The sequence below is a fragment of the Phacochoerus africanus genome, chromosome 14 (genome assembly GCF_016906955.1).
Source record: "Phacochoerus africanus isolate WHEZ1 chromosome 14, ROS_Pafr_v1, whole genome shotgun sequence".
NCBI classification, from domain to species: Eukaryota; Metazoa; Chordata; class Mammalia; order Artiodactyla; family Suidae; genus Phacochoerus; species Phacochoerus africanus.
In genome coordinates, this window is record NC_062557.1 from 45,452,145 (window position 1) to 45,464,878 (window position 12,734).

The window sequence follows — 12,734 nt, forward strand, 5'->3', positions numbered from 1 at the left end:
AAGAAACTTATTTAAATGACAGGCCATATGCTTATATGATATGAGGCTATTAAAAACAGGAATTCCCTGGTGGCCTAGCCCTGATGGTGTCGTCACTGCTGTGGCTCCAGTTTGATCCTCGGTTCAGGAACTTCTCTGCATATTTCAAGTGTGGTCAAACAATGCCCACTCCCCACCAAAACACACACACACACAACCAGTCAGGTGTTTTAGTGGAATGATGTCCAAGGTATACTATTTGGTGAAATGCATGCTGAATACACTTTTAATAGTCAGTTTCCATGTTAGAATAAGTATAGGAAAATTATCTGGAAGAAAATCACTAAACTGGTGACTGTGTTTCTTTCAGGGAAGGAGGGCTTTTACTTCTGGCAGGGGGAGGAGGGCTTTACTTTCTACACTCTGCAGTATTTCTGTAGTTTTTGAATTAAAAAAGTGAACATGTTTAAGAACTGGGGGGGGGGGAACTAAAACAAAACAACCCCCAAGTTATACAAAGAGAAATACTCTGTTGGAGCCCATTATAAGTCCTCACAATTGGGGTAAAAAGCTGATACAGGGTTAATCACTGATATGGAAGTGTGAGGGGGGTAGTAATGCTACCTGAATTAGAAAGCAAAGTTGAGGCTAGTAAATTGGGAGAAGCAAGTGGGTGACAGGAATTCCTGCTGTGACACAGCAGAAACGATCCAACTAGTATCCATGAGGCTCTCTGGTCTCGCTTAGTTGGGCTAAGGATCTGGCATTGCTGTGAGCTGTGGTGTAGGTTGCAGACATGGTATGGATCCTGCGTTGCTGTAGCTATGGTGTAGGCTGGCAGTTGCAGTTCAGTTCCAATTCAACCCCTACCTAGCCTGGAAACTTCCATATGCCACATGTGCAGCCCTAAAACGCAAAAAAAAAAAAAAAAAGGTAACAGAATGGAAGAGGATAAGCATAAAGTATAGGCCCCTTTCATAAAGATCTCTGGATAAAAACCATTAAGCTCTGGTGACACCTGGAAAGACTCCACACATATATGGACAGAAGGTCTGATGGGATCTCATTTCAAACCACATTAACAAGGAAGCACGGTTCCCAAAGTTCTAATCAAGCAGAAAAATGTGGCCCTATGGTTGGGCAGGATCACTGTGCCTAGGTAATAGGTCACTGAATGTGGCATTTGGGGGTGCAGTGTCCCTGACTTACATGCTGATGAAGAATTACCTCACCGCAGGGTGGAATGGGAAAGAGCCCAAAACAACTTACCCCAGGCTCAGGGCCACACCTGCCTTGGCTGCCTGTGAATCTCGGCCGAGTCATGCGCCTGCACTAATGTGAACTCCTGTTTGTTCTCAACTCTGCACCTGCTCTCCCTCCCCCTGCCTGACTGCTGCTAGGGTGGGGCGCTCTCTGACTCAGGCCTGCCCAGCATAAGTGTGCTTTTCCGGGTAGGAAGCAGGTCAATCTGTTGACGAAGACAAGCTATAATCAATTAGCTGGGTGTGAGGTGGGGTTTTCACCTTTTCCAAGCTGCACAAACACCAGCCACCCCTAGGAGGAGACAACCTATCACATATCCCAAAGCGTGAGTGGCTGTGGGAGGAAGGCTGGCTGGCTGGAGAGGTGGGGCCTAAGCTGTACTTGGTGACCAACGGATCCCAATGTGCTTCCCTTTAAAGTTTCTTCTTTCATGTCTAGACACCCTGTTTTCTGAGCTAAATATGACTGTGTTCTCCAGTTTCCAGCCCTCGCCTGTCAGAAGAATGTCCACACCTGTACCAAGGCCCCCAGCCACCATGGCAGGACAATTCCATGATGCAGATGGCTAGGGAGTGACCTCTAGAGTAGCTGTTTTCACCCTTCTAATAATATAAGAACAGCTTAGCTCATCAGTCAACATGCAAATGGGATATTTTCATGATCCCAAGAACCCTCCACATGTTTTTAAAAAACTGCCTGTGAATCGCTAATCAACCAAGAGGGAACGACAGAGTGATATTATGCTAATAGGCACAAACAGTGCAGGTTTCAGAGGAAGTGGCTGACGTCACAACAGCTTTACCCAGCAGGGATTTCCTTCTCTTCCCGGGGAAGATATTCATCAGAAAACATTGGGTCAGGGCTCTGGAGTTAAACTGACACCTACTTGTAAAGGAGACAGAAAAATCCCAATCCAAAAATAAGTCTGACTCTGCTGCCTTTTTCATTTTTGCAGTAGGACCTGTAGGGAGAGTGGGCAGCTCTCTGACCAGGTCAAGATATTCCTTACCATGGCTCGGAAGCACTGCTGTTCCAGGGGCCCCTTCCTGAGCCCCCATCTCCTCCTCCCAGCTCAGGGGTCAGTAACCTCCACCCTGAGTTTTGTGCTTATCATTCTCCCCTTTTTCCTCATAGTGCCATCACATGTTTTGTTCTAACAATATAAAGCTTAGTTTGCATGTTTTGAATTTTACATACGTGAAATCATACTGTATGTATTCTCCTACAACTTTTTTTGACTAGCATGTTTTTAAGATTCATCAATGTGTGTAGCTGTAACTGCATACATAGTGTGGTGAGTATGCCATATGCCACAAGGTATTCATCCATCCTGTTGATGAACAGCTTTGGCTATTACAAGCACCACCACCACAGGCATTCTTGTGCCTGGTGCACACTGCGGTTGCTCAAAGGTGTCACACGTAGGAACGGAAAAGGTGTGCATCATCAGTTTCACTCAGCAACACCAAACTGTCTCCCATTGAAGCTTTTCCCAAGCCAGTTTATTCTAATGCTTCATCCCTGCTAGGGACAGATGTAAGGCATTAGGTCATATTTGTTATTTTAAACTGTCATATTCAGCTGACTCCCCCCACCTATTCCAGGTAGGCAACAAGGGAATAAGTTGCCAAAAAGAATTTCAGAGTTGGGTTGTGGCCTGGATGACGCAACCAAGTCTCAGGTTCTCTTCCTTCCTGAATGGCCTCTGACCTGAATTTGGATTTACATAAACACACTGACACACATGAGATGACTGGACCATTCTGGGTAAGAATCTGGTCTTTTACTTAGTAATGACCGAGAAGGAAATCTAACTCCCATCCTTTTGCCTCTGCTTTCTTTCTTGTTGTTATATGTTTGGTGGAGCACCAACTCTGAGACAATGAAAGAGAGGAAAATACTGCTAAAGATGGAATATCAGTTATAGTGAAATCAGACTGTTTATGGTTGCTTCTTAAGGCATCAGGGAGCCTGTAGAGAGGAGAAGGAAGAGAAAAAACATCAATTGAGCATTTTCTGTGCTGTGCATGGTCCTAAATGCTCTAAGATTATTTTGCTGAAAAGCTATTAAGAAAATCCTTTAAACTTTAATTGCGATTGGCTGTCATCTGACCAGAATCCATCTCCTATCATTCTTGGGTTCCCTCCTGCTGGCTGACCACTGTGCACCAGCTAAGCCAGGGTAAAAGACAACTCTGTCTCCTTTGGCCCTGGTGACAGGGGTGTTCAAAGAATCAAAACTAACATCTCTGAGGACATGTGTCACAAACTCCCTTGGCCACCACCCAGTTTTTCTTTCTTGTCCCTTATACATTGGAACATAATATCTCAGACACATGGTCCAGCTTGCGAATGCTTGAAATCTGAACCTGTCTAATGGAACATAAATCTGCCAAATACCTAAATGATCAGAGTTCAGAATAACAAACAGGGCTGCTGGTAATTTAATGGAGGGTTTCAACACACACGCGCACTTCTCCTCCTCCTGCCTCACTTCCATCCCCTATTTATAAAAACAGAAAAAATAAAATTAGATGTGGACAGAATCAGTGCCTTTATTGTACTCTCACTTTTAGGTCTGAAGGAGAATACTAAATATTAGCCTTTCCCAGGCTGTTTATTAAAGACACACTAAAAGATGCAAAAAGTTCCTTGTATTTCAGAGAGGGTGTCATTGCTTGGTCTATACCTTCATGTTCTGATTAAACTGTAACCAATTCATAAATCCCTATAAGGGCCTGGTGTCATTCTGGTAAACTTCTCTTATACCAAGAGGTATACCAAGTACCAAGCTAATATCTCTCTTATACCAAGTACCAAGCTAATACCCTCAAATGGAGGGCTGCCACCTCAAGTTAAGCACCCAGTGCTACTCTGGACAACCATCGGGCTTGACAATCTATCTATATCTTTGGGAAAACCACCACGCATTGTCTTTGCAAAGAATCTGGGACTTCTCCTCTGCCTCTTGTAAGCAGAGAGACCTCATAGCAGTGCTCTAGGGCCAGGCAAGAATCCGTTAGGCTCAATTCATTTGGCAGGTACCCTGTAGGGCCATTTCTTGACAACACATCATAGACTGCAGACCCTGATGGCTGTATAACCAGGAGGCACCCTCACTCTTTTTCCTTAGACTTGATTTGGTTTGAGTGTTGGTTTTTCCTCTTTCTTTCTTTCTTTTTTTTGCAGCACTTGGGCCAAATAGAAGTTCCTGGGCCAGGAATTGAATCTGAGCTGCATCTGCAACCTAGGCCACAACTGTGACAATGCCAGATCCTTAACCCTCTGCACCTGGCCAGGGATCGAACCTGGGCCACCACAGAGACAATGCTGGATCCTTCACCTGCTGTGCCAAAGCAGGGACTCCATTTGACTGCTGGTTTGAGTATTCACTGCCCATAGGTTTAGGGAATGTGATACCTCCTTAGCACTAGAGGGTGAATATGAATTTATTTTAGCTGGTCCAGGAAATTGTTTTCCTAGCTAGTGATTACTTTTAGGAATACGACTCAGTCCTGGTCAATGGTCCTGCGGGGGTGGGAGTGGGGAGGGATGAGCAGTCTATCTTGGAGCTTTTGGAAAAGGTCTTTCCCTCTAATTGAAATGACCATTTATTCAGCCAGAAGCTGAGGAATTCAATGTAGATGCCTAGAAATGTGGAAGACATTTGGCAATCATGGGGCAAATTCAAGGACAAAGCCACTAACGAAGGAAGGTGGAGCAGGAAGATGAGAGCACCCAAGTCCCTGATTACATCATAAGCCATTACAGAGTCAACTTCTGTGCTTGTTACAAGAGATGTTAAATGATCCAACTTTTTAAACTGCCTTTAGCTGGGTGTTGGGTCTTGTGTCTGCTCTTCAGCCTTTCTACCCTGCTCTGTGTCTGGAGTCCCACCTATGAACCACATCAACCAGCCCCCTGTCCCCTCCTTCTACAGGGCATGGGTAATGGGGAGCCCTAGCAGAAGACTAGAGGCAGGAGAGTGAAGGCAGGCCATTATTCCTGTAGCTCCTTCCCAGAAGAGTCACTCTGGCTGGCTGTGTCCCTTGACTGAAGGCTCTTGGCAACTCTTCTGAAGGTGCCTTTTCTTTCGGAGTCTTCTTCCAGTAACTGCTCCCTCTCTCTTTGCCCAGAAGCTATTACCAAAGGGCTCTACTGATACAAGTCCCTTGATCCCACTACAATTCCACACCTTTGTAAATACTCCCTTTATAAAACCCAAGTCCTCATATGATCCTAATCTGAGTATGCTGCTTCTTGTTGAGATCCCAACTGATGAAGATATTCTATTACTTGCAGCTAAAAGCTGCCAAGTGATAATACCCCCCAGCACTAGGTTTTAGTTTTTAAAATCCAAGACTCATCACAATACAGAAAATTCCAGGACACCTCTGTTCTAATGGAGTTAGCGTGTCTGTAGGTGGCAGGTGGCAGTGTCTGGAGGAAGGAGGAGGACACAGATGGCACATGCACATGTGTTTCCTGGTAGCCTTGCAGGAAGGGGTAAGAATCACATCTGAATAACCCTTAACAGTCTATAATGTACCTTATACACACTTTTATTTACAATAACCCTGTGAGGTAGATCTCGTGATTTTAATTTTACAGATGGGGTCAGGTGAGGATCAGAACTGTGATTAATTTTTCAAAGTTGTAGCAAGGGGTGAACCAGGAACGGAAACCAGATCTACTGACTCAAATTCTGTGGTTTTTCTCTCTTCCCAGGGCTTGCCCTCCCTCCATGAATCAAGCCCAGGAAGGCAGGACAGAACCAAAAGGGAAAGGGAAGAGGCTGGGTGACATGTGGGTTTATGCTGCCCTTCTATTCCTCATCTAAGATTTTTCTGAAATTCCTTTAACATCTAAGAAAAACCACATATGCTAAAAAAAAACTCCCAATCCAACAGCTTGCAGTAGCCTGGGATTCCAGAATAAATACTGAAATTGGCAGGACACCTAGTATCCTTCCTCTCAACGGGTCACGTGAGGACACTGCCCAAAATCCGTCATGTGTGTGTCTGGGTATGTACAACATTTATGTCTCATCCTACCCTCAGATGGCTCTTTCTTGTGCCAAAAAGAACTGCTCTGTCCTACCTTCTGATCTAATCTAAAAATGTCATCAAAATCTGGCCCCAAAGACCTAAAAATTCTTTTTAAGTGGAGGAGACTTCAGTATCCTCCCAGCCTCCTAAGAGAATGGCTCAGATGAACCATGCCAAGTACTGAGTAAATGGGAGGGGTTTTTTTAGTGGAAACCATAACGCTATGCTGTGGCCACGTTTTCACAATACTTCAGGGGTGGGAGGGTGGTCCCTCTGCCTGGAGAGACTGGGAGGCTATTTAACATTTCGTTCAGGGGAAACATAGCCCAGATCCAAGAGTCAAGACCAAGTCATGAGACTCACTGGAGTCAAACTCTGGCATCAACCCCGAGTGCTTGTAGGCAGCTGTGCCTTCACCCTAACAAAACCATCTAGAACACGCCTACATGGAAGAAACAAAGCAAAATACAAAATTCTGGCATGTGGCTTCTCAGGAAACTGATCCTTAAATTCAGTTTACTATCTGAATTTTTTCCTTGAGATCAGCTGAAGGTGGCTTTCACCACCAAAGGGGTAAAACATAATGTAGTGAAAATAAGCACTTATTTTATAACCAATTACCAAACTGTTGTCGAAACAGCCAGTTCTTATTGATACAGGAAGATGTTCAAGAACTAGCACTGGGTAGACAGAGAAAGACGAATACTCTGTAGTATCGCTTATATACAGAATCTAAAAAAGCCAAACTCAGAGAAACAGAGAGTGGAGTAATGGTTACCAAGGGTGGGGTGTGTTAGGGAAATGAGAGATGTTGGTCAAAGGGTACAGACGTCTAGTTGCAAGATTATCAAGTCCTAGGGATCCCTGAGGTACAGCACGGTGATTACAGCTAATAATACGTGAAATTTTTTTTTTCATTTTTTGGCTGCCCTGAAGCATATGAAATTCCCAGGCCAGGGATCAGATCTGAGCTGCAGCAATGCTGGATCCTTAACCCATTGTGCTAGGCCAGGGAGCCAACCCGCATCCCAGCATTCCCAAGATGCTGCTGATACTGCTTTACCACAGCGGGAACTCCACATGCATGAATGTTGCTGAGAGAAATCTTAGTCTCACTACAAAAAAGAAAAGGTAATTATGTGAGGGGACAGATGTGTTAGCTAATGCTATGGTGTTAATCAGTCTGCAATATATAAGTGTATGAAATCAATACACTGGACACATTACACTTATGTAATAATTGTGTATCAATTATATCTCAATGAAGCTGGGGGGTGGTAAGCAACAGTGGTGAGTAAATGCGCAATTAAAAAAAAAAGACCAGAGTTCCCGTCGTGGCGCAGTGGTTAACAAATCCGACTAGGAACCATGAGGTTGCGGGTTCGGTCCCTGCCCTTGCTCAGTGGGTTAACGATCTGGCGTTGCCGTGAGCTGTGGTGTAGGTTGCAGACGCGGCTCGGATCCCGCGTTGCTGTGGCTCTGGTGTAGGCCAGTGGCTACAGCTCCGATTCGACCCCTAGCCTGGGAACCTCCATATGCCTTGGGAGCGGCCCAAGAAATGGCAAAAAGACAAAAAAAAAAACCCAAAAAACCAAGTACTGCATGAAGAGGTAAAGGCTGAAGAACAGGTTTTGTGAAAAAAACAAAACAAAACAAAACAAAAACCCCATCAATATATGTTTAAGAGTAAGACCTAGAGAAAGAAGGAAGATAATGTTTGTCAGTTGTTGTCTGTGGATACCGAGTTTATAAATGATTTTTCCAGAGTTCCTGTTGTGGCGCAGTGGAAACGAATCTGACTAGGAACCGTAAGGTTGCGGGTTCCATCCCTGGCCTCGCTCAGTGGGTTAAGGATCCAGTGTTGCTGTGAGCTGTGGTGTAGGTTGCAGACGCAGCTTGGATCCCGCATTGCTGTGGCTCTGGTGTAGGCCAGTGGCTACAGCTCCGATTCGACCCCTAGCCTTGGAACCTCCATATGCCTCAGGTGCGGCCCTAAAAAAAGACCTTAAAATAGAAACAAGAGAGTTCTTTCTGGGAGGCACCTTCATACTTCAAATGGGTTATATATCCCAATTCTGATTTGTTACATGACCAAAATTACTGGAGAAGACTCAGTGAAACCAAGCCCTGAAAAAAAAAAAAAAAAAAAGCCCAAAGCAGCAGGGGGTACTTTTTTTTTTTTTTTTTAAAGAGTGGGCCAAAAAAAAAAAATTTTTTTTTGTCTTTTTGCCATTTTCTTGGGCCGCTCCTGCGGCATATGGAAGTTGCCAGGCTAGGGGTCCAATTGGAGCTGTAGCCACTGGCCTATGCCAGAGCCACAGCAACGTGGGATCTGAGCCGCGACTTCGACCTACACCACAGCTCACGGCAACGCCAGGTCCTTAACCCACTGAGCAAGGCCAGGGATCTAACCCGCAACCTCATGGTTCCCAGTCGGATTCGTTAACCACTGAACCACAATGGGAACTCCAAGGGCCAAAAAAAAAATTTTTTTGTGTGTCTTTTTTTTTGCTATTTCTTTGGGCCGCTCCTGCGGCACATGGAGGTTCCCAGGCTAGGGGTTGAATCGGAGCTGTAGCCGCCGGACTACGCCAGAGCCACAGCAATGCGGGATCCGAGCCGCGTCTGCAACCTACACCACAGCTCACGGCAACGCCAGATCGTTAACCCACTGAGCAAGGGCAGGGACCGAACCCGCAACCTCATGGTTCCCAGTCGGATTCGTTTAACCACTGCGCCACAACGGGAACTCCAAGGGCCAAAAAATTTTTAAGAATTTCAGCTATGCCTAGCATTTCCTTGGGAGCAATTAGTATTCATCCTGATAGGGTAGCTGCATCTGGCCTAAGAAGATGCCGAAAAGTGTTTATTAAAATTTGCACATAATTGAGAACTGAAATAAGGGAACAGTATTTTCATCCTTTAGTTTAAATGTCTTTATGTTAAATGCCAAATTTTTCTTGCTAATCTTTTTTTTCTTTTTAGGGCCGCATCTGAGGCATATGGAGGTTCCCAGACTAGGGGTCCAATTGGAGCTGTAGCTGCTGCCTACACCACAGCCGCTGCAATGTGGGATCTGAGCCATGCCTTCGACCTACACCATAGCTCATGGCAACGCCAGATCCTTAACTGACTAAACGAGGCCAGGGATTGAACCTGCTTCCTCGGGGATGCTAGTCAGATTTGTTTCTGCTGAGATATGACAGGAACTCCTTTCTTGCTAATCTTAAATGCTGGTACTTATTTTTTAAATGTCACACTGATGGAGATTCCAATATTCAAAATGTATCACACATTCAAATTAGGCTGGGAACTAGCTGCAGAGAAGGTCACTTCACTGTGCCCTGGGGAGCATAAAGAAGAGAGAATCTGAGAAAGTCAATTAAGGGCTCACCTTGCTAGCAGGATCCCCTGGTACTCTTCCAGCTGTCTCATGAAGCTGGGGTTAGGCTTGGTCACGGTTCGTCTTTCCTTCACGTAGTCATAGGCTCGGTCCAGGTTCCAGCCATACTCCTTCATTGCATAGGCAATCACAGTGGAGGCTGAGCGACTCACCCCCATCTTGCAGTGCACAAGGCATTTAGATCCATGTTTCCTAGTTTGGGGGATTGGGGTCAGGAGAAAAAGACAATAGCGAGTACACTTTAAAAGCGAGGTTCTAAACACGTCTCCTGTCCTGCCTTTCCACTTTCTTGCTTTGCAATCTGTCCCGCCTTAGTGCACCTCTGAGCAAAAGTGTGGGGAGGGTAGGCCATTCGGGTGCACTTAAATGATATTCAGTGTTAACATCAAGGCTCTTTAATCCATTCAGCAAACATTCACCAGGCATTTACCATGTGTAAGACAAGGCGTAAGGTCTGAGATGCAAAGGTAAGTACAAGTTTTCCTCTAGAGGGTAGGATTCATTGGGAAAAGTGGGCCAGTAACTGCAATGACAGTTGGTCACAGAGAACAGAAGAAGAATTTTCAATTTAGAGACTGGACCCCATTTTCTGTGTGGTTGGAGGCCAGCCTGCTCAGCCCCAGGGGCATGTTTCATGACTGGCATGCTATTGAGTTACAGGTGTGTCAGTGATTCATCTAATTTATCCAAATGTTCTGAGTTGCTTCCAGTTCAAGTTCCAGTAAGAGTTCTGTCCCTGGAGAAAAGCACAAACCAAATGAAACTAACCCTTCTCTTTACTCAGATGTTGCCCTGGATATTACTTTTCACAACACCACCACCCGCGTTCTATCTAGGGACTGGCTATATAATATAACCCGTGGAGTTGGATGGGACCATGTGAGGCACCACATGGCTTTCTCAGGGAGGAGGCTGGAATGACTGACTAGCTGTTTTTTGTTGTTGTTATCTTTAATGGGGGAGAAGAAAGAGAAAACAAAGTTTCCATAAAGTGACACTAACAAACAAAACCCCTGAGTCTTAATATGCCTTATTACCTTGGATATGAATATTACTCAGTTATGCTAATTCTGCTAATAACACAGTGTCCGTTCAGAGTAAGGCCTTCAAATATTTGCTAAATGTATGAACAAACTTATGGATCTGCTGGTTGGATCTGTCAACTGTAAGTAGGAGCAACATTTAATTAATTAATTTTTGGCTGCACCTATGGCATGTGGACATTCTTAGGCTAGGGAATCCAAGCCACAGCAGTGACAACGCTGGGTCCTAGACCTGCTAGGCCACCAGGGAACTCCAGGAACATTTTCAAATCTGGAAAATATAACCGTTACTCTCATCACTAGTGTACATGGGCTGGAATCTTTTCCAAGTGGCTATTCTAATAAATTTAAAAATGCACATGTCAGCCTAACAGGGGAAACTTATTCATTCACTCACTCACTGTATTACAGTAGACAAGCTTCCTTCCAGAAGCTTATAATCCTGCTGGAGACAGAGACACATAAAGAGTTAAGTACCAATGCAAGGAAGAATGAGGTTAAGTGCCAAAATGAGTGGGCCAGATAAACTACAGGAATGCAGAGAATGGTCTGGAATAATTGAAACGGTCTCAAAAGAAAGGTAACATTTTAGTGTCCTATGGTTGTTGCAGGTGTGTGTGTCTGTGTGCTTAAATTATCCCAAATGGCAAGGAATATTTGTTTTGCTTATGGCACCACAGAGTTTTCATTTAGTCTATAGTTGGGAAGCCAAAGCACAGTGACTCAGGTTTAAGTTCAGACATGTGCTCTATATTTTCCCATCATGCTCTGACAACTTTAATACATCAAATTTCAGGTCTATGCCTGTAGGCATGGAACAAACTTGGACATCCTAAGAAAAATACAATTATGAAATTCACTCCTATGAAAGCATTTCTTCTTTTTATTGTATTTCTTTTTTTTCTTTTTCTTTTCTTTTCTAGGGCCACACCCATGGCATATGGAGGTTCCCAGGCTAGGGGTCTAATCGGAGCTGTAGCCGCTGGCCTACACCAGAGCCACGGCAACATGGGATCTGTGACCTACACCACAACTCCCGGAAATGCCAGATCCTTAACCCACTGAGCAAGGCCAGGGATCAAACCAGCAACCTCGTGGTTCCTAGTTGGATTTGTTAACCACTGAGCCACAATGGGAACTCCGCATTTCTTCATTTTAAAATGGGCATTTTCAGTGGATGGCTTTTAACTCAAGTAATGAAATTTGGAGTTGGTTCTCACCTTAACCCAATTTCACCTTTTGGGTCCAGTGTCCACCTCCACACCCTCATGTCAAGTGCCAGACTATTCAGATTAAGCCCAGCATTACATTAGGAAGCCTCAACTCAGCCACATGTAGGAAGAGCCTGGAATGCACGGCTCTGATTAGGGTGAAACACTGGAGATGCCCAGGGTACGGGCCAAGGAGGTACTCGCTCTCAGATGCTGACCTGTAGCTGCAGAGGATGTACCTCCCTCTCATCCCAGCCCTGCTGAAATCAAATCAGCCTTTCTCTCCAGTGGGACTGGGGCCTCACCTTGACCTCTAGCCTCCTTGGCTGTGACCCTGACAACCTGCCTTGCCTTTTCCAGTCCCCTTTTATTAAGGAACTAGACTATCCCTATATACTTGATGAAATAAGACAAGATCTTAGGTTCAGTCGTGTCTCCACCACTTGTTCCTTGATCCCTTTGAACCTCATCTCTGCAGTCTGTCCTCCCATGAAGCGAAGGATGACAGTATATACCTCTCTGGGTTTTGGAAAACCCGAAAGGAAATGTGTACAGTACGTGGCAGGTAGGAAGCATGTCATGAGTGGTATTATTATTTGGAATAGTTTAATAAGAAGCTTCAACAATATAAGTCTTTTAGGAACTGGCTAGGGACTGAGAGAATGGGCTCAAAGCTGCAGTGTGGGGATTCACGGTAACTAAGAGAAAGTACTTCCTGACCATGAAGGTCCTTGCGTGAGGTATGGTATCGTTGTTTCTTTCTTTCTTTTTTTCCCCCTGCGCTCGT

At 44.8% G+C, this 12,734-nt stretch overlaps 1 protein-coding gene across 11 annotated transcripts in view; it reads right to left on the bottom strand.

Moving 5' to 3' along the window:
- Positions 1 to 12,734, bottom strand: part of SSH2 (slingshot protein phosphatase 2) — a 270,234-nt gene that overhangs the window by 11,569 nt on the left and 245,931 nt on the right. For all 11 annotated transcript variants that reach the window (XM_047756765.1, XM_047756764.1, XM_047756768.1 and 8 more), the window contains one exon: positions 9,685 to 9,885. In XM_047756765.1, coding sequence (XP_047612721.1) covers positions 9,685 to 9,885 — 201 coding nt within the window. The remainder of the gene's footprint in view (positions 1 to 9,684; positions 9,886 to 12,734) is intronic.